General features: G+C 36.9%; 1 protein-coding gene across 2 annotated transcripts; it reads right to left on the bottom strand.

Moving 5' to 3' along the window:
* Window positions 1-4,049: 4,049 nt before the first annotated feature.
* Window positions 4,050-22,037, bottom strand: LOC125236599 (elongation of very long chain fatty acids protein AAEL008004-like). 2 transcript variants are annotated; one of them, XM_048143460.1, is made up of 7 exons: window positions 21,997-22,037; window positions 16,839-16,910; window positions 15,222-15,412; window positions 10,469-10,609; window positions 5,639-5,744; window positions 4,703-4,836; window positions 4,050-4,246 (listed from the first exon to the last, which is right to left on the bottom strand). In XM_048143460.1, exons 2-7 carry the CDS (start codon window positions 16,897-16,899, stop codon window positions 4,067-4,069), a joined length of 813 nt encoding a protein of 270 aa, XP_047999417.1. In that variant the 5' UTR covers window positions 16,900-16,910; window positions 21,997-22,037; the 3' UTR covers window positions 4,050-4,066. The 2 variants fall into 2 exon arrangements, with proteins under 2 accessions (XP_047999417.1, XP_047999418.1); XM_048143461.1 differs by lacking the exon at window positions 21,997-22,037 and adding an exon at window positions 18,986-19,000.
* Window positions 22,038-23,108: the final 1,071 nt, after the last annotated feature.

Below are 23,108 nucleotides of genomic sequence, written 5' to 3'. Positions count from 1 at the left end.
GAGTTATTACCAATTGAAAAAAATATTTTTCTTATTGTTACTCAGTAGAAAAGGCTTCTTTGACGACGTTGATGCCATTATGGAGAATAGTCTCACTATCCTTATCGATAGATGTCAAAAAGTGAGAAGAAAAACCTTTCAAAATGAGGTTTTTTTTTAAAAAAATGTCAAAACTCATTTTAAGTGCGATTTTTATGCATAAAATTTAGTTTTTATGCAAAAATAGTAAAAAAAAAATTACGGCAAAATTTCTTCATCTGTATTTTAAAAAATTTCATTCTCATTTTCATTCTTTTGGCCTCAGAAATGCGTAATTAAATTTCTCGCAATGCTCACGAGCACCGTGTATATAGCTTTGTATTAACGCACTAGTGTTACAATTAGCACATTACGCAACTATGTCAAAGATTTAAATGGGCATATGGTAAGTTCGCAATTCTTGTTGATTCAAAACACTCTACGTTCGTGCTTTCATTTATCGCCACTCGTTCCATATTTCCTTTTTTTTTCGGACTTGTATCGTATGTACATATGTATGGCGTGCATAATCTTTAGAAAGCACAGATATGCCCTGTTTTTTTTCTAACTGTTTAGGCAACTTAATAGGAGCCTATAACGCACGAACTGTAAATGTATACAATTAGTTTATACAGGTAACTCTTTGTTTCAAAAATAATAAAGTATGTACATCTCTGTGTGGTTTAATATATTTACAATAATGTATAGAATATTATATAATTTAATAACTTAAAATGGGCTGGATTGTAGGATACCTAGTTCGAATGATAAGGAGTGAATATAATACCATTTTTAGGGTTCCGTAGTCAACTAGGAACCCTTATAGTTTCGCCATGTCTGTCTGTCCGTCCGTCCGTCCGCGGATAATCTCAGCAACCGTTAGCACTAGAAAGCTGAAATTTGGTACCAATATGTAAATCAATCTTTCCAACAAAGTGCAAAAATAAAAAATGGAAAAAAATGTTTTATTAGGGTACCCCCCCCCCCCTACATGTAAAGTGGGGGCTGATTTTTTTTCATTCCAACCCCAACGTGTGATATATTGTTGGATAGGTATTTAAAAATGAATAAGGGTTTACTAAGATCGTTTTTTGATAATATTAATATTTTCGGAAATAATCGCTCCTAAAGGAAAAAAAAAAGTGCGTCCCCCCCCCCCCTCTAACTTTTGAACCATATGTTTAAAAAATAGGAAAAAATTCACAAAAGTAGAACTTTATAAAAATTTTCTAGGAAAATTGTTTTGAACTTGATAGGTTCAGTAGTTTTTGAGAAAAATACGGAAAACTACGGAACCCTACACTGAGCGTGGCCCGACACGCTCTTGGACGGTTTTTAAACTTGTTAATGTTAGAATATGTGACATTTATCTTCATAATCAGCTTAGTGGGTAATAATGTGGTAAATATGGCCTCAACGTGTAATATACATACTTGCTGTTATTATATCCAGTGGAAGCCGATGTAGCAACTTCTGTTGCCAACTCTACTTTGGTAGGTAGTTGATTATTGTATAACTTATTCGGCGTAGATTAGATCGATATTTACCTATTAACGATAATAATGAAAACATTGCGAATAATAATATATTCATGACATAATAACTATAATAAAATTGTAATAATAGTAATTGGTAACCTCATTATGAATTTGTGTATTTCTAATGTGATAAAAGTAGTAATGAAATGTAATTTTCTGGTTACATAAAAAGGGATAACTTGTGTAAATATTTGAATAAAATGATGATAAAATTGATTACCTACACCAATATGTAAAATGAATGTAATGTACTCATTAATAAATCTAATAATATCAATCTAATGTTTTACATCAATAAGAATGCAGCTAAAGAGATAAGCGTTATTTGTCAAAATTTCTCAACTAAGGTGTTCGTTTTCTATTGTAATAATTTCAATTTAATAAAATAGGTGAAAGAACTGTTTATGAAATACAGGCAAGGATGTGGCGTTGCGGTTAGCGGAAGTTATGATAAAGTAGATAAGGTATAAAGTATTTTAACTGGACTGATGGATAGAATGTAGAATGTACCTACAGGGTGTAACAAAAATGGTGGTGATCCGTTTAAGGGCGTATTCAGTATCGTATTCTCATCAGGAAAAAGTAGGATAAAAATTTTTTTTCGCAAAAATTTTTTTTATCTTTGTATGGAGATTCGACCGATTGGCGCGGCCCGGCTCATACAAAGGTGAAAATTTTTTTAGCGAAAAAAAAATTTTCTTCTACTTTTTCCTGGTAAGAATACGATACTGAGTACGCCCTTAAACGGATCACCACCATTTTTGTTACACTCTGTATATTGAAAGTAATGAATTAATGATAGAATAGGTTTTATGGAATTTGACAGATGACAGCCCACTAACCCTGAGTTAAGTGGTCGGTGCAAGTGGGCCTAAGATTTTTAAATGATTCGCGGTTAGTTTCATTAGACTTATATTGACCGGGATATAGACCGTGATTACCTTTTTGATTTTTGTCAAGCTCCCGATATTTCGACGCAGTTGCATGCATCATGATCACGGAAAATTGAAGAAGGCGAGTGGATGTCAAAGTTGCGTATGCCGGTCAATATAAGTCTAATGAAAATGACTGTGAATCATTCAAAACTTTTGATGATAGAGTGTTAATTATTGTGTACGAAAGGGAAAGGTTAATTTACGCAGTTTTTTTTAATCAACTGACATTTTCACTCTGTAGGGTGTTGTCCCTCAATGATTGGCCCTTTACAGTCAACCCCTTATAAAAGTTATAAAGATAATGAGAAATGAGACACAGTCGCATTCAAATGTTAATGAAAAAACGAATTGCTAAGAGGTGACGTAATGGATCGCTTACCCTGTACATGTACAATGTACAATATAATTAATTACAAACTGCAAGGCAATATTGGTTACATTGAACTTATAAGAAATCTCATGTAACGGCTCAGCCACGACATTGGTCTAAGCGCGACAGCGGTGAGCGGCAGCCATACGTGCGAATGAAAAGTTCCATCGCTGTGTCTCGCTCCAACGTATGGCCGCCGCTCACCGTTGTCGCGCTTAGACCAATGTCGTGGCCAGGCCTTTACTCCCAATGAAAGGGTATTCTATTCTCGTTCTGTTCCACAGATTTGTGGGACTATATGTTAACACTAAACTTAACAATAAACAATAATAATAATAATTCAGTTCCCATAAAGTACCTATTGCTATGAAGAACCATTTACTGGTACAAAGTATTTAAAGATAGGATCGTTCCTGCACATGTTTGAGTGGCTTGTATCCACCGGTTTTAACTTACTTATTTTAAGTTTGCAATGTTTTTGTTTTACGGTATCATAATATTGTCGCCATTTTTGAGGCGGTTATTGTAAATCGTTGTGTTATCAGTGTTTTATGCTGGATTTGTTTGTCAAAATATATTCATTAAAAGGAAATTCTGTTTTATTTTTTTAAACTAACTGAATTCACTATCAACTTAATCATAAACCGAAATAGATAACAGCAGGGTTAGCATAATTTGATATGATTGCCGCGAGAGTATGTCGCCGCGAGATAGACTACCCGTCCTTATGTCATTTATACAGTTAGAATAAGACGTGTCATCTATCTCGCGGCGACATACTCTCGCGGCAATCATGTGCTAGGCCTACTGACAAAAGATCCGTTAACCCACGAAATTTCCATTTAAATATGTGTACATAGCACGAGAACTTCAAGTGATATATTTACAAAAGAAGTATCTGGGCGACGGAACTTCGCTCGGAGTTCTATTTTATTATACCGTGATTTAGAAAGAAAAACGCATGAAAACTTGATAATTCACGTTTCCCGGGACCTAAGTGCGTTTTCACATTATCCGATCCGATATCGGATGTCGGACCGATAACCCATACATTACAGGCGCCATCTTAGATTTTTTCCATTGAAATCTTTCCGACATCCGATATCGGATCGGATAATGTGAAAACGGTAAGACTAAGCTCGATAGATATTGATCCGCAAGTTGGTTCAAATGAAACGAACGTTTATAAATAAATAATTTATTACCTACGAAGTCTTATTGCTAGTCTTTTTCTTATAAACGTATTCCTTAAAGTAGAAATCGAGGAAGAGGAAGAGTATAAAGATGTTGTGCGGGAGGAACACTAGGGAGACCCATTTGGGGTATTCGCACGATGGCTCGAACAGCACGTGCCCGAAGTGGAAGATTAGTAAGGCGAACTGCAGCTGAAATGAGGAAATAATGCTATTAGTATAAATACTAAATAACATGGTTAAAGTTCACTAGTTTTGGTGATTTCTTTGAAGACTAGTAGTAGTCGAGCCAGTTTGCATTGGCACGTTTGTAGTCGATATTATTGTGCTATGTCTGTGTAACTAACACAGTAACAGGAGTCTCATTTAAAATAGTTGGCGCTGTATTTAGTTTACACCCTCGCGCATAAGAAACAAAGATGCTGTAGCTGCTTTGTCTGTGCTTAAAGTATTATCAGGTGGAGTATACGACCTAGAAGAATTAAAACACAACAGTACATACCAAACTTCTTACTATATATAAAACTGGCGAATTGTCGCAAATGCATACCTACCTCTTTGCGGGCGCTGAAGCTCTTGCCAGTGACTTATAGATAGATAAGAAGAGAAGTGTGAAAGCTGTATAGTGTATATAAATAAAGCGCTTACAATTTGCAGCTGAGTGATGTACTTCTTCCACCAGCGCCTCACCCACTGGGGCCGCACCACGGAGATGAGGTAGTACGTGTACATGACTGTGTGCACGACCGAGTTGATGAAACCCAGCATCACGCCGTGACCGCCTGCAAGAACAGAACAATTCAGCCTTTGGGTCCTGTACAAAAAAATATTTTTATAAATTCCTTGTAATTAACACAGAACAGACAGGCTATACATGTTAATTGCATAGGATGGTCTGTGCCGCCGCAAAAAGAGCCTTCGACCTCCAAACTGATTCCGTTGATCCTTGGGTAAATACACCCCTCATGGGAAAATTCAGTCCAACGCGATGGTCCGACCAAATTAGCAAATTGCTTTCCGTCAAGGTACGTGTAAGATAATATGTATAGGAAGTCGCAAGGGACCGAAAGGCCTTGAAATCTGTCATCCGGAGTCATTTATTTATCACGTTTAGGAGGTCACGACCCTCCGCATTCAGGAGAGCGAAGCAAGGAAGATGAAATACACCTCTAAATTGGGCCCACTTCCCGATTCAGTTTGGAGCAAAGAATGTAATATTTACTCACTAGGAGTTGGTTGGTTTGGAGTTAGAATTGACTTATTTATTATTATTCAATTATAGGCGAGCAGCTATTCAGCTGATGAGCCTATGTCACACAGTGTCTCATGATTTATAGTTAGCAAAGTCATGTCACTATCTTATTATTTAAAAGCCACTTGTCTAGTCTGTTTTTAAACACATTCACTGAGGGAGCAGTAACAACATTATCCGGTAAACGGTATTTATTAGTGCTTTGTGCAAGGAAAAGTACCTACAGTCAGTGACAAGCGTGAACCAAACATTTTCACAGAAATTGTTAGTATGGATTTGGTAAAACCATAACCCTTTTAGCTTTCCTATATCGGGTAATCTGAATAGATTACCTGGCACATATTTGTTGCCGACGAACCCGAGCAAGCACATGCCGAGGTGGTGGTATACGTGCAGGAACGACACTTGGTTAAACTTTTTCCGCAGTATGAAGAATACCTGAAAAATAATATTAAATTAATAAGTAATTAAGTATTAATATTAGGGGACATCTTACCTAGATCTGGTCTCAAACTAAGCAAAGCAAATATTGGTTTTCTTTCGTTTAAAAGGTGACTATCACGGCTACATAAGTGAGTCATACATCTTTTGTATATGTTTGGCTCGTTTACTGCGATTTTGCACTCCACCTTTATAATAATTATAATATGTACCTGTTCCGTTCAAATTGGGATAACGACATTTACACGGGTCGTTAACTCTTATCTTTTTATCGACATATACACATACCCCAAGAGCTATCCGGTCTTGCTACTACTGGGAAAATAACTTAATTCTATAACAGTACTTTTTATCTCACCAAAAATTAAGTTTGGTAATTTGGTACAGTTTTTTTAGTTAAGCCACCAAAATTTGTGACAAGAAACGTATAATATAATAAAAAAAAGATTATTTTAATTCACTAAAAATCAGGCGAAAATGGTATCAGGACTTTTGTTTTAAATTCGACTACTTTAATTTATGATCTTTATAACACATTAAGAAACCACCTATTTTTGTGAATGATACTTCGTAGTAGCAAAAAGCGGAGTAATTAAATTAGTTATGACGCAAGCAATAATAGGACAAGTGAAGTTATGGTTGTTTTGTATCTACATTATGTGTTGAAACACTATTTCTACTGAAACCACCCTAAAAACAAAACGGAAGTTCAGTATTTTACTAGCTCAGAATAACATTCAGGGCAAAAATTATATCAGCAAAAAAATTGGAACAGACTTTTCGTTAAGATCAAAATAAAGAAGTATAAAAAATAATCCACCTTTAAATGCACGCCAAGAAGCGCTAAAATCTGTACTGAAAGAAGTATTTTCATATTTTTCATTTACCTACAAACTCTACTATTGACGATGTCATTTTCTGCATTATTTCAAAAGTTAGTTATTCATTCGTATTTTCATTACATCGCGGTATAATAATATATTTCGCCACCTTCACTATCGCTTAAATAGCTCAGTTATAGTAGCGTAAGACGATGGGCGCGCTCCTGACCTGACGTCGTGGGTTCGATCCTCGGCAGTGGAAATCTTTTTTCTTGTTATTATTTTTTTATCTTTTACACCCTTTTCAACCCTCTCTTTTTAAATATTGATTTTTTAGTATTAGATTTACAACCCATTTCATTGAAATTTTGTTAGACACATGTAATGCAATAAGTTTAAAAATTGTCTTTCAGTATTAGTATTGATTGAAGGTAACCTAAGGTTCAACATCGTGCGTCGTTCCTACTAACCGCAATACTCTGTCTTAGCTAACCATCGCTAGACGTTATGCCCTTGTAATAAGGATTACAAGTGTACAGTGACAGTTGTCCGGTATGACTCATAGATTTATATATCATTAAGCTAGATTGAGTTGTTAGGCCAAAAAGTGTGTCCACATGAGAGGGTAAAGTTGGGGCTGGTGTCCCTCTCGCACTTATTGCCACTGTCAAAATTATTTGAATGACGTCATCACTGTCATTATTTGGGGATACCGGTCAATATTCAAAGTTACTACCAAATCTACTAATACCGAATTAAAGGTTTTTTTAATTGCGCAAATCTTTGGTTTTATGGCTTCATAATAATGACTTACAAATTCATTACAAGGTATTAATATCCTTGCCTCGATATAATACAAAAATAATTTAAGAAGTTTATAAACTTAGTTATCATACGGGTAAAAATACTACTACTGTAGTAATCTCTTTAACACTGGTCACATGCGAGAGGGACACCAGCCCCAACTTTGACCCTCTCATGTGGACACACTTTTACTAGTCTGATAAGAACGCCTTTCTGCACCGGTGATAAAGTTCAATTTAGTATGGCAAAAAAAGTGTGAGCTCAGTCCCTATTGAAAGTCCATGGTATGAGTCAATGAAAAATTGGCTAAATAGTAATCAAAAAACAAGCAAAAAGGGTAGAATATATTTCTTATAAGTTATTTCTTTGGATTACATTACAAAATGAATGTATTATACATTATAATACTCGTTGTAATTGTATAGATTTCAATGAATAATTTTATTTGTTCAAATTAATGACTTTCAAGGAACAAAAACTATTGAGTCGCTATTAGACCGTTTTCACATTATCCGATCCGATAACGGATGTCGGAAGGATATCAATAGAAGAATCCAAGATTCCGCCTGTAATGTATGGAATATCGGTCCGACATCCGATATCGGATCGGATAATGTGAAAACGTACTACATTTTACTCTTTTTAATACCAAGATTAATTAGAGTCAGTTGTATGGTCGGTACGTACTGTAAATAAAAAGTCGAAAAGTAGGTCCTTTCTATACTTTTTGCTATGTATTTTATATTTCAATAGGCAGGCTTTTGTACCCATATTACAGTACTTTCAATATGTGCTACCCTATAATTAAATTCGAACACTCGCGTATTAGACACTTCTAATATTATTTGAATGGCATTACCAACATTAAATCTCCTTTTGAAAATAAATTTTAAAGAATATCCCACACTATCAGATCAGAACCACTGGTATTTAATTTAAAACAAATGCCTATAATAAATAAATCCGATAAACCTTTGGGTTGTCTGCTGTCGAATTTAATTATTTTCATAGAAAATATTTTAATTTGTATCCTTCCAGCTCGAGATTCTTGGAAGCCTTGTAAATTTTTCTTCGTGACAACAAGATATGACATTTATTTCAGGAAATTTACACATACATACATTACATACATTTATTGTAATAAACGGAGTACAAGTGACCAAGATAAAGATGATACAGTAGGGTATTTTTAAAGTTTATGTAATGAAGAAGTAAAATTGCGGCCTTTTTTAGGTATTTATATTTATGGAATAAATTGGAAATATCTAATACCTACATACTTATTATATATTGGTAGCGGCTCCATTCGTTCAATATTCGTTCGCAATTCATTTTGACATATAAGTCATTTGAGCATATTATGACAAAAGGTATTTTGATAAAGAGTTTTTAGTGTGTGGCAGTTCCATTTGCAATTTTGATACTTAGGTCTTTATACACTATGTTGGTTATGGCATGAACGATTTTTTTCCTAAGCAGATAAGAAGTTAACGTTATTAGCATCAACAAGAATGTTATAAATGCAATTTAGACCCAGATTTTTAAAACATTTTTGTTATGAATTGTGCGTCCTTGTATTTAATGTCATTGCAGTAGCTTGTACTCATCAACTTATAATATAAATAAAACCTTAAAAAATGAATTAAAAAAGCTGTAAAAACGTATGCGACGACTGAGATTTGAACTTGTGACCTGTGGCTTGTAAGTCTAACGATAATCGCCGGGGCTATACCTGGCCGTGACATATGGGTCGAAATTAGACTTTGCATAGCTTTCGCGTGTTTGTAACAAGCGTTGCTTCAACGATTCTGAAGAATGGAAGAATACATTTCACAAGATGACGGAGATCTGTCAAATGGTAGAAGAGAAAAACGTGAGATAGATGTATGTACTGACAAGTATATACTCTTTTCGACGACTGTCAAATCGCATGCCTAAAATAAATGTGTAATTTTTTTAATTACTTTGGACTTTATTATCGGTGGGAAACGTCTGTTTTTAATCTACTTAAAATATTACTTATGTAGAAACAGGCATGTAATGAGGAGGAACACTCAAAGGATATGACAGATGGCGCCACCCTATTAGTCCGTGAGACGTGAGAGCGAGAAGCTGATAATTATGTTTTTTTCTCTCTCACATATGAATGACAGTGACATGCATAGGCGCCGCCTGGCGGGGTAAAATGTCAGTGTGCCTCCTCATTTACGTTAATGTGTAATAGAAGAACAGAATAAAAAGCATGCGACACGGCTCATCACCTACCCTCGGCCCAGCTCCACCGGCGTGGTGGTTTGCCATATGGATTCCTAAATGTAAGACACTAAGGTCCAAACCAAACCACGCAAAAAATGTAAATATATTAAATAAATTAAAGTATTTAATAAAGGTCAAACTTATTGGGTGGATTATCATGCTGTTAATATTGTTAAATAGGGACAATAAAAGTCAACCTCGTACTATTATCTGTTTCGAATTTGCCCGGTCAAATATTTAGATTTTTTTATTTCCATATAAATATATTGGTGGTTTTTATATGTTAAATATCTGAAAAATTATGTGCTATTGATTTCTGCTTAAAAATATCTGTTATTATATCAGCTCTAGAGCACGTTAGACAAAATTCAAAAATTCTATATCAATAAAAATAGTCTTATTTCCCGTCATATATTTAGGTGGCTTCGGGTTGTAAACCTTAAAACTGATTTTTTTCTACATGTTTCCACCATTAAATTACTGTGAGGTATTTTGCTGAAAGAAAACGCTTATTTTCTAGGCGTAGTTTTTTTTAATATCTTCCATTCCAAACTATTGGTGGATTCGAAAATATAGGTTTTTTAAATTGCGATTAAGCGCTGTATATGAAATAAAACTACTGTTATAGAATTATTTTCAAAAATATCGTACCGGTCTTAGGCTAAAATCTATGTCAAAAGTGACACTTAACGCCATCTACAAGTATAATCGAAAGCTACAAGACATTTTTTTTTGTGGCGCCATCTATGTGTGGAGGAGTGTAAGCGCGGTCTTAGGCGGTCGCATTTTAATGTATGGGATGGTATGATCTTGTTATATTTAATTTATGGCATAACATACCGTGTCCAGTAGGTCAATGACTTTGATGACGTAGTACATATAGACATGGTGGATGACGATCTTCTCGAGCGGTGACTCATCTGTGATCATCTTCTGACACCAGACGCTGTAGTGGCCCGGCAAGTAGAGAAGTAAGAGACACTGAAACAAATTATTTTTAAGAAATTTCCATGGAACTTCAATCATCAAATTTCTTTAATATCTAATGCTACTTAATTGAATAAATAAATACTTTATTTTATTTTATGAAAATGAAATATTTATTTTTCATGTAGGCATATTACAATGCGCAAATGAACGTCAAATAAAGCTACGCCGGCTCTAACCCTACGCCTCAGCCTCGAAAAGATTTCAGTCCCCCATGTTGGAGGGGGGTATCCAACTATCCACTATGGGACCGGCAAGAAACTCGGCGGACCACTTCTTTTCAAAACATTACATCTTATAATTAACATGCATTAAATAACAAGATACAAGTTAACATGCAGAAGTATTCATCAAAGAGACTAGGTACTCTATGGAAATTAATTTCAATCACTACATAGTATATAGCACGCCTAACGAAGACTTTTAACTGTCCGTCGGCGGAAATAATTCGTGTATAGGCGAATTTTTGCACAGTTGTAGGGAATGGTGTTCTAATTCACATACTCAAAGTACTGATGGGTAGGGGAGGAGCTAACGGGTGGAGGGGGGTGTAAAGGTCCCTTTTTTTAGTTTTTCGCGAATAACTCTTAAATTGTGGCACATAGCAAAAAATGTTCTGAGACACAAGTAATCTTCATAAAATTCTCTACAAAAAAGTCCTATACACTTTTTATCTGGGACCAATCGTTCATGAGATATGGAAGGGAAAAGATGGACAATAATGGAATAAACTCATTTGCTTATGAACAATACGTTTATTCTTATAAAGACGCGGTAGCGTGTCAAGCCAGGTTCAAGTAACAAAAGAAGCTAGCAGCACCGTGTGTAATATTACATGAACCGTTTGGAGCCACATTTGACCCCCTTCTAACTCAAAAACTATTTCACATAAACGTGTTATAATCCAACGTAAAAAGAAACCAACGCGCGTAGTAAAAATATGAGCTATAAGCGCTCCTCAATGAGTGCGTTTTCACATTATCACATTATCCGATCCGATATCGGATGTCGGAAGGATTTCAAAGGCAAAAATCCAAGACGGCGCCTTAAATGTACGGGATATCGGTCCTACTTCCGATATCGGATCGGATAATGTGAAAACGCACTTACCCCACACGCGCGCAGCCCTTTATAAGCCACCGCGCGGCCGGCGCTCGCTCATCCCAGTCGTCCTCAAAACGTCGACGTAAGACCGCCCCACAAGAATGGGGCGCGGCCAGATACATCCCTCACAGCGCCCAGCGCGGAAGGGGCTACTCACACCCCAGCAGGGGTGTTGAACGACATCACAGCAGCGATCGCTCAGTTTGTCCCGCGCAGCGATCCGATCACATTGTAGCTGACTTGACGAGCAAAGCATCGTGACCGCCCGGTATTTCGTTGATGGGATAAATAAAATTCCTAACTATCTTCCGTCTCTACTTCGATGGGAGCTCCGTTAGTGCATGCTCCCGAGCATACACCACAGACACTGGAGCAGGCAATTCCTGCTTTTCGGCAGCCGCATCGCACCCACACCCAGTCTTGCATCGGCAAAATATAGTTTTGTTGAGAATGGAGTCAGGTGCCACTGGGTCGTTGGTTGTCACTGGCTTTAATATGCCATCGTCTCTTTTAGTCCATCCCCATTCAGTAGGTGGTAAATAAATTGTACGCCTGCATGAATATTGAATGCACGTGCTAAACTTATTTTAGGAAAATTTTACTTATTGAATCCGAAAAAAAGGCGTGCAAATATTTTATGTTTAACGTACAATTTATTTACCACCTACTGAATGGGGATGGACTAGAAGAGACGATGGCATATTAAAGCCAGTGACAACCAACGACCCAGTGGCACCTGACTCCATTCTCAAAACTATATTTTGCCGATGCAAGACTGGGTGTGGGGTGCAATGCGGCTGCCGAAAAGCAGGAATTGCCTGCTCTAGTGTCTGTGGTGTATGCTCGGGATCATGCACTAACGGAGCTCTGCTCCCATCGAAGTAGAGACGGAAGATAGTTAGGAATTTTATTAATGAATTTATCCCATCAAAGCAATACTGGGCGGTCGTGATGCTTTGCTCGTCAAGTCAGCTACAATGTGATCGGATCGCTGCGCGAGACAAACTGAGCGACGCTGCTGTAATGTCGTTCAACACCCCTGCTGGGGTGTGAGTAGCCCCTTCCGCGCTGGGCGCTGTGAGGGCTGTATCTGGTCGCGCCCCATCCTTGTGGGGCGGTCTTACGTCGACGTTTTGAGGACGACTGGGATGAGCGAGCGCCGGCCGCGCGGTGGCTTATAAAGGGCTGCGCGCGCGCGGGATAAGTGCGTTTTCACATTATCCGATCCGATATCGGAAGTAGGACCGATATCCCGTACATTTAAGGCGCCGTCTTGGATTTTTGCCTTTGAAATCCTTCCGACATCCGATATCGGATCGAATAATGTGAAAACGCACTAAGGCGGGCTACTAGTACCGGGCTTATTGAGGAGCGCTTATAGCTCATACTTTTACTACGCGCGTTGGTTTCTTTTTACGTTGCATTATAACACGTTTATGTGAAATAGTTTTTGAGTTAGAAGGGGGTCAAATGTGGCTCCAAACGGTTCGTGTAATGCTAGCTTCGTTTGTTACTTAAACCTGGCTTGACACGCTACCGCGTCTCTATAAGAATAAACGTATTGTTCATAAGCAAATGAGTTTATTCCATTATTGTCCATATTTTCCCTTCCATATCTCATGAACGATTGGTCCCAGATAAAAAGTGTATAAGACTTTTTGTAGAGAATTTTATGAAAATTACTTGTGTCTCAGAACATTTTTTGCTATGTGCCACAATTTAAGAGTTATTTGCGAAAAACTAAAAAAAGGGACCTTTACACCCCCCTCCACCCGATAGTCCCGATAGCTCCTCCCCTACCCATCAGTACTTTGAGTATGTGGATTAGAACACCATTCCCTACAACTGTGCCAAAATTTGCCTATACACGAATTATTTCCCGCTAGATAGGCTTCATTGAGTGTGCTAATAAAACAAAGTCGCTTTCTCTGTCCCTATGTCCCTATGTATGCTTAAATCTTTAAAACTACGCAACGGATTTTGATGCGTTTTTTTAAAAATAGATATAGTGATTCTAGAGGAAGGTTTACATGTAGGTATAGTACCCGTGCGAAGCCGGGGCGGGTCGCTAGCAAATTATATTATAGCTTAATAATATGTCGTTCTTCTTCAGAGAAAACATATCAAATTGTTACAGAAGAAAAATATAAGATTAATAAAGTATGAAAGTGTAAAATATAAATCTCAGTGTCATTTACATCATAGCATTCATGGCAGTTATTTTTGTTTAAATAAGGCACATAGTTTTTTTTAGTCGTATGGCAAAGAACAGAAACATTCATAGGTTAAAATTAAGTCCAATCAGCCATTTAGGCACTTAGATACAAAATAAAAACAAAGACATCAAAAATACAGTGAGCCCAATTTATGGGTTCAATGGGCGCTTTATAAAAAGATTGACTAATCTCAAAAGTCGAGATTTAACAAATATAAATAAAAAGCGGTAAGAACAAAAAAAGAAGCGCATTTAAGAGAATGCAAAAACTTGATTTAAATATTACCGAATACCTATAACATTTAATTACAACAGAATAAGCGTCTTTACTTTTAATTGTTGGTACCTAATTAAATGAAGTAAAAAATGCGGAGGGTAAGATGCATCCAAAAACAAGTTATCTATAGACTATAGGTAATATACAGGCTGTCCCCTGTCCCACGACTTTGCCTTTAGCACCCTTTAGCCTTACCTTGAAGGAAGTACCTTAAAAATTGCATTGAAGATAAGAAACTTTTTATTGAAATAAATTTTATTATTTTACATACTTACATGAATTTCCAAACGGGGTAGGTAGAGCACATGAACTGTTATTTTCAGTGCCACTCTTAGCAGCTAAAGGGTTGGAACTTAGAAGATAACGATATTGTGATAATATATACTACCTTAGTGACTGGTTGCCATTCCAGCGCTCACATCACTATGGAACCCATATCACACAGTCGACTCCTACCCTACGACACTCACAGGACAACCACACAGTAATATACTTACCCGTATAGAGATGTAGGTACCCGGACAGATAAATCTGTATAACATTATACAGCGTGATAACTTTCTCGAACTCGATGGGCGGATGGATCTTTAAGAAGCAGTGCTTACCCGTATAGAGATGTACCCGGACTGATAAATCTGTATAATATTATACAGCGTGATAAGTTTCTTGAGCTCGAAGGGCGGACGGATCTTTAAGACGCAGTGCTTACCCGTATAGAGATGTACCCGGACAGATAAATCTGTATAACATTCAGCGTGATAAATTTCGTGCTAATGAGTCTTTCGGAACATATGTGCGAAAAGTCGTTTGATATTTGCCAGTGGCTTTTCGGTGAAGGGAAACATCGCGAGGAAGCCAGAATAATTCAAATAAGGCTTAATTACCGTTGGGGTTGGAAGATAAGATGGCAGTCGCTTTCGTAAAACTAGTGTCTACGTCAAATCTTGGGATTAGTTGTGAAATCGGACCCCAGCGGCTTATGCCGGGATAACGGTAGTAGCAGTACTTACCCGTATAGAGATGTACCCGGACAGATAAATCTGTATAACATTATACAGCGTGATAAGTTTCTTGAGCTCGAAGGGCGGCCGGCTCTCCATCATGGCGGGGCCCCACTTGCGCACGAACTGGTGGTACAGGTACATGATGATCAGGATCGGGAACGGGCTGGAGACTAGGAAGAATGAGTTTGTCCGGGGATCTGGAAAAACAATAGGGCGTAATAGAACATCCCTAGTCTAGCCCGCTCTGGTAAAGGTCGCCTCCCTCATATGTAAATATTAAAATGTTTGCAAGTAGCAGAATAGACGTAACTTTATCCTATTAGGTATACCTACATTAGATATTTAAGGCCGATACAAACGGAAACGGACTGCAACGTCTGTAGCGCACGTTACATTAGGTCAGGTGCCATACATTTTCCGTACAAGTTGTGCTACGGTTATTCTATGAAAAGTAGACGTTTCAGAATTCAGCTTTCACGACAAATAACAGATATAACGCCATCTAGTGCGGCAGTCAAAGGAAGTGCTAATTTTTGTCTTTATCTTTTTAATTCTCACACATTATCAGTTCACTGGACGATATCAGCCTGTCCGTTAATCATGTTCCGGTAAAATATCTGTATATTTTACCCTGTGGTGGTCATTATAAAGGGTTCAAAATGTCACTATTCTTATTGTTTACAATTTTTATGTCTGTCAAATAACACCCTGAGAGGAACTGCTGTGTTTGAAATCACTCTACTATCTAAAATAAAAATGTGAAACTTGTTCGTTCCAATACTATAGTCAAGTACAGACACCACGGAGATCAATTTTGACTATAAAATTAATTTCCAAATCCATTGCTATTTATTGGAACGAAGTTATTAGGTACTTTAATTACATTAGATATGTCGCAAAGTACCTATTTCCTCATACAAAGTTATAAGTATTATATTCAAAATATGCAAGAATTCCCTTGCCCGCTACTTAAGTACATTGAGCATAATGTGTGACCTCCGGACCCATGACTTCTATCCATTATGCAGTGACTTTATATTCATTTTATTCATTAACGGCCACGTAAAAGTACCGCACAATCTGGTTCACTTTCTGAACTTCAACTAATGACAATATTTTTATAATATTGAATGTGATATTTTTTATTTGCAATTTTTCCCCAGCCTAGGCTAAAAGATTTCATTGTGAATATTATGATCAAGAGAAAGCGTTAATCAAATGCACCTTTTGCAAATATCTACACACTTTTTAGAACTACTGAACATAAAGTTCAAAGTATGGTCATCATACTTTTTAATGCCACAAAATGATTTCATCTACTAGCGCCATTCAGAAAATCAAATTATTTCTTTATCCTAAAATAACGAGTTTATCCTCAAATTTTATTTATAAATAAAAGTTAAGATAATAACTGTCAAATGACTGATGTTGACTGCTTACAAAAGATTAATTGAAAACAATTTTACCTAAGTAAATTGGATAAACAATAGGTTGGTGTAAAAAATCGCATCTTCACACATTCGTAGAACGTCGTACTCCCTATATACACGGCCGGGAGTAAGGTCCCTTTAGGCATGTAACGGCACGCAAATATACTTAAGTATGAAAAACGGCAAATCTTACCAGCAAGATCCTCGTTGACATAGTGGTAGAACTGCGTGATGTTGTTTATGAGGGTCCCCATTTTGCTGGCCCCTGAAATATCAAGCAAGTTGTTAGTAATAGGTTGAGATGAGAGCACACGTAGTATCTTCTTAGTAGTCTGTGGAGCACACATATCACGTAAAGTGTCTACAGACGTTACAACAAATCGCATACGATTTACGCTAATCTAATTCAAATGATTAGTCAAAGCCGTAATGTATCTTTAGTCTCGTAGGTAACTTAGGTATCCATACAAATAAATATTATAAATGGGAAAGTGTGTGTGTGTGTTTGTTTGTCCGTCTTTCTCGGCAAAACGGAACGACGAATTGACGTGATTTTTTAACTGAAGATAGTTGAAGGGTTGGAGAGTGACATAGGCTACTTTTTGTCTCTTTCAAACCCCCCACTTCCCTAGAATGGAAAGTGGAAGTTTGTATGGAGCACTTTGCAATTTTCGAATTTAGCGCGAGCGAAGCCGCGAGCAAAAGCGAGTAAATAATATGTAATCTAAGTATTATAACTTATAAATCTTATAATAGATTGCAGTTTATAACTAAAGTGCATAATTAATAATGTTTTATTAATGACACCTAACTTTTTGAGAGTTATCATAAAAACGCGTGTTTTTATCAGTTCCTGTTTGAAACCGCAACTGATTTAAGTATTTACTACATTAGCAGAAACCGCCATTGTGTGAATTGAGTTTTTAAAATTAATTTTGAGGCCTATAATACAAACAATAAACATATGTTCTAGGGACTTTGGTCACTTAAAAACAAATTTAAAATAAAAGTTATAAAACTAAGCGATGGTGTAGATAGACTAAGTTTCTTTACATAATGTTACTGTAATAATTTATATCTAAGTATAGACGTGATTAATTGCCCATTAAATATCTTACGAAGTCCCTATATTTCCGCATAAGTATAAAATATGAATAATAAATGTAAGCTTCCTGCAGTCCGTGACTGCAGCACGTACGCAGTGTAACTATATGCAAATCTAATTTATTATAATGTTTTTTTAGGGTTCCGTAGTCAACTAGGAACCCTTATAGTTTCGCCATGTCTGTCTGTCCGTCCGTCCGTCCGTCCGTCCGTCCGTCCGTCCGTCCGTCCGTCCGTCCGTCCGTCCGTCCGTCCGCGGATAATCTCAGTAACCGTAAGCACTAGAAAGCTGAAATTTGGTACCAATATGTATATCAATCACGCCAACAAAGTGCAAAAATAAAAAATGGAAAAAAATGTTTTATTAGGGTACCCCCCTACATGTAAAGTGGGGGCGGATATTTTTTCATTCCAACCCCAACGTGTGATATATTGTTGGATAGGTATTAAAAAATGAAGAAGGGTTTACTAAGATCGTTTTTTGATAATATTAATATTTTCGGAAATAATCGCTTCTAAAGGAAAAAAAAGTGCGTCCCCCCCCCTCTAACTTTTGAACCCTATGTTCAAAAAATATGAAAAAAATCACAATAGTAGATCTTTATAAAAACTTTCTAGGAAAATTGTTTTGAACTTGATAGGTTCAGTAGTTTTTGAGAAAAATACGGAAAACTACGGAACCCTACACTGAGCGTGGCCCGACACGCTCTTGGCCGGTTTTTTTTTTCATAAAAGTAAGATATTATATATTATATTGAATAACTTTTAGAATAGAATATCTTTCTTGCAAACCATGGTTCATGTAGAGTTACATTAGATTAAAAATGTTAAAATAGAGCGGCATGGCGCTCTGAGAGGGCATTGCAAAATAGTCTTATGTCTAGTTATCGTATTAATAAAACAACCAGATAATTTATTAAATAAAGGAAGCAGTTTGATTGGTAGTGCTACCTTAATATCGTCTCATACTACGCGTAGGAAAAAATCTAATAACAATAGGTATGTACATTTAAAAAATGAAAATAGTATATCTGTACTATATTCACTTCTGTAGGTGGGACCGACTTGCACTCGGTTGGTTTTTCAGACTGCATCTCTGTATTGTGTATATAAATAGGTAACTTATCTAATTTTGAATACTAACGTAAGCATTTTTCTTATATATTTACATGAACACAAAAATAAATAGGTACTCAGGTTATCAGTTGGATGTAAGAGATGTATACACTTTTTCACCTGTGGCGTCCTGAGTCGACCTTTAAATTCTACAGAAATCACCTGTCTTTACCTAGCTATTTCCCTTTATTGCATTGAGTCTGTCAAAATCGCTGCTAACTTTGCTTGATTTCACTTTACGAGATTTGTATTTCTCTGTAAAGTCAAATTAATCAATCAATTATGATTTTTCCCTTCACTAGCTCGGAAACACGTGTTTTGTCGTTTAATACCAGCGGGTAAAAACGCATTTTATCCACTAGTGGGTAAAGTAATTTGGCCTTGAATAAAGTCAAAATAACTGCTTTAAAATTGATAAAAGTAGGTGAATCTAGTAATAAAGATGATTTACCACCTGTGGAACTACTGGAAGCAGTGATAAACGCATTTTTTGCGTTGTAGTTTCCTCGCTATAGTGAGGGGAAAAGTTTTGTGTTACGCTCGGGTGCAAATGTATTTTACTTCTCGTGTGTTAAAAAACTCGCAAGTTCAGGATTCTATTCTCGAACCACTTGCTTCGCTCGTGGTTCAACTATAGTATCCTTTCACTTGCTCGTTTTTTAATTCCACGCTCGGCGTTAAAATACAACTTTGCCCCCTTGTATAACAAATAACTGTTATGTAACCGGATCTTATTATTGCACGTATTAATTTTCTAAAGATGCTCCTTCGATCTTCATGCGTAAAAAATAAGCCCCAAACAAAAAACAATTGATTTATCGGCAAACAGACAAAGAGCATCGACTTTTTCATAAAGGTTCAACCACCTTGTATTGAATTACAATTAAAATTACCGAATGAATTAAAATAATAATGACGTTGGATCATTCGTGTAACCTTTGTGCGTGTTTACACAGCTCTCGTCGCTAACGTAAATTCACCATATTTGACAATGCAAGTGTATAGGACTTTTTTTATGAATATTTTTGCTTATTAAATTGTATCTTGTTTTTTAATGCATGTTAATTATAAGATGTAATGTTTTGAAAAGAAGTGGCCCGCCGAGTTTCTTGCCGGTCCCATAGTGGATACCCCCCTCCAACTGAGGGGGGACTGAAATCTTCTCGAGGCTGAGGCGTAGGGTTAGAGCCGGCGTAGTTTTATTTGACGTTCATAAGCGCATTGTAATATGCCTACTTGGAAAATAAATATTTCATTTCATTTCACATCACCATGCATTTAAGGGTTAATCGCGTATTACTATGTTTTAAACACTAACCTTTAGTTAGCGATCGACGCGATCAAGTCCCATTTGCAATTTTAAATTTGGACAAAGCAGTTTGATGCAAATTTTTTGTTGTTTCCTTATAGTTAGCTAATTGATTTAATGTTTACAATAAATATTCTATGACGTTTCTTTGGATTTGACTTGGTCTGATTTTATTTGATACCTTACGGGAAATCTGTTTTTATCAAGTTTTCCGGGCCTAAATCAGTAATTCCCGTCAACTTTGTACAAAAATTAACGGAAAAGTTAAATTTGTTTTTATTAATTCCTATTTTGTTACCAAGATTTTGTTGATGAATTGAGATTTTATTAAGTTTTATTTCGTCATTAAGGTTCTCTAGTATCTATATTTTCTTAATTATAACAATTATCCTGTATATATCTTACGAAAGTCGAATTATATTACTAAATGTTGGTAACAAAATAGGATCAATTAAAATTTTCTGACGTGGCATTGTACAAAGTTGACGGGAATTGCTGAAATATTGTGTGTCACATTGAGGGCAATTTTTCAAGAATGGCCCAGTTACATCTTTTGTTCCCATAACATTGTGATGGAGATACCTATGCAATACGGGCGAAACTCTTAACGGTGTTATAGTTATTTGTTATACAAGAGTGCAAAGTTGTATTTTAACGCCGAGTGTGGAACAAGCAAAAGGAGCTAAGCGCGTGGTTCGAAAATAGAATCCTGAGCTTGCGAGTTTTTCAACACACGAGAAGTAAAATACATTTGCACTCGTGTATAACACAAAACTTTTCCCCTCACTATAGCGAGGAAAGTACAACGCAAAAAACGCGTTTATCACTGCTTCCAGTAGTTCCACAGGTGGTAAAACATCTTCATCACTAGATTAACCCACTTTTATCAATTTTAAAGCAGAAAATTTGCCCCTATTTTTTTTTTCTTTTTTATGGGATAGGAGGCAAACGAGCAGACACGTCGCCTGATGGTAAGCGATCACCGCCGCCCATGGACACCCGAAACACCAGAGGTGTTGGAGGTGCGTTGCCGGCCTTTAAGATGGGTGTACGCTCTTTTCTTGAAGATTTGAAGGTCGTATCGGTCCGGAAATACCGCAGGCGACAATTCATTCCACACTTTAGCTGTGTGTATTATTAAATTCGTCAAATTACTTTATCCACAAGTGGATAAAATGCGTTTTTACCCGCTGGTATTAAAGGACAAAACACGTGTTTCCAAGCTAGTGAGGGGAAAAATATATGACAAGCCAATAAATTGAGATAACTTTTAGAATTGAAAATAAAATTATATCCATACGGAATAATTCGGCGAAGAGGTAATTTTCTACCTACTAGGAGTATTAAAGGTAATAGTTATTTGTTATACAAGAGTGCAAAGTTGTATTTTAACGCCGAGTGTGGAATTAAAAAACGAGCAAGCGAAAGGATTCTATATTAGTTGAACCACGAGCGCAGCGAGTGGTTCGAGAATAGAATCCTGAACTTGCGAGTTTTTCAACACACGAGAAGTAAAATACATTTGCACTCGTGTGTAACACAAAACTTTTCCCCTCACTATAGCGAGGAAAGTACAACGCAAAAAATGCGTTTATCACTGCTTCCAGCAGTGCCACAGGTGGTAAAACATCTTCATCACTAGAATAACCCACTTTTATCAATTTTAAAGCAGAAAATTAGCCTCTATTCAAGGTCAAATTACTTTATCCACTAGTGGATAAAATGCGTTTTTACCCGCTGGTATTAAAGGACAAAACACGTGTTTCCAAGCTAGTGAGGGGAAAAATAATTAAAAAAAAAAGGTATCAAGTGGTAGACTCACCTGCGACGTCCTCCTCAAAACGGATAATCAGCAAGATTGAACGCTATTCGCCGTTTCCAACGTACGCATACAATGAACTGTATTATAATATTGTGCATGTCATTAACGCATCACGGCGATACGATGTGGCCACTATACTTTACCCCGTTTTTGTAATAAGAACGCAAAAACAGCCAAAGGTCCGGCAATGATCAAGTTCTCTTAACCGTTTCTATGCGGATGACACGACAGGAGTGTCATCTAGGTTTTTTAGGCGTATTTAGGGGAAACCTAAATCCACAACCAAATAGTACTAGACCCTACTCATAGTGTTGTGTTCTTGCCGGTGAGTAAGGCTGCCAGAGTTCAACGAGGGTGCGGTGTGCTGGTGACGGAAGGACCTACGGAACTAATTTGTTCCGTCTATTGTCCTTTAAGTCGTCGGCGACCCAAACCCTCCTTAGAACTTGTACACTCTTTTTTGATGTGGACTTAACACAGCAAAAAGGAGTGTACGAGTTTCTAATGGGTTGGCAACGCGCACGTGACACTCCTTGAGTTGCAGGCGTCCATAGGTGACGGTGACCGCTTTCCATCAGGCAGACCGTATGCTTACTTGCCACCGACGTATAGTATTAAAAAAATCCACCTCTATCGAGACATGGATATATTGGATATCTGCAAACTATTAAGTACTTAATAGCCTTAATAGAGTAGCTAGATAATATTTTTTATCGATGGATAGATTTAGGCCCTTCTCATCTTCGGTGAAAAAGAAGGATACAGCCTGCCTGATGGTAAGCAGTTTCCGTAGCCTATGGACACATTCTTTTAACCAGATTTTTAGGGTTCCATACCAAAAGGAACCCTGATGGTACGACTCTGTCGGTCTGTTAATTAAGCAAAACGAAAAGAACATAGAGTATGAGCTGTATATGTGAGTATGCTCGTATAGCTACAGCCCAATCCTTATAATAATAGGCTAGGCCCGAGCCACAGCTTACTATACTGTGGTCAGTACTAGGAATGATTAGAAATAGGCTTATTTGGTCATTTAGAATCCTTTATTGTTTATGACTGCAAAAGACTTAAATCTATTAAATTACTAGCTTTCGCCCGCGGCTTCACTCGCA

The sequence above is a fragment of the Leguminivora glycinivorella genome, chromosome 19 (genome assembly GCF_023078275.1).
Source record: "Leguminivora glycinivorella isolate SPB_JAAS2020 chromosome 19, LegGlyc_1.1, whole genome shotgun sequence".
Taxonomy (NCBI): domain Eukaryota; kingdom Metazoa; phylum Arthropoda; class Insecta; order Lepidoptera; family Tortricidae; genus Leguminivora; species Leguminivora glycinivorella.
Note: the sequence above shows the minus strand (reverse complement) of the source record. Positions and strands in the feature narration are given on the sequence as shown.

Coding starts and splice junctions, on each gene's coding strand:
- LOC125236599 (XM_048143460.1), bottom strand. CDS start 16,899: ATGGGGACCCTCATAAACAACATCACGCAGTTCTACCACTATGTCAAC. Junction 15,413..16,838: donor TGTCAACGAGGATCTTGCTG/GTAAGATTTGCC, acceptor TTGTTTTTCCAG/ATCCCCGGACAAACTCATTC. Junction 10,610..15,221: donor CCGGGTACATCTCTATACGG/GTAAGTACTGCT, acceptor AATTTGTTTCAG/TGTCTCTTACTTCTCTACTT.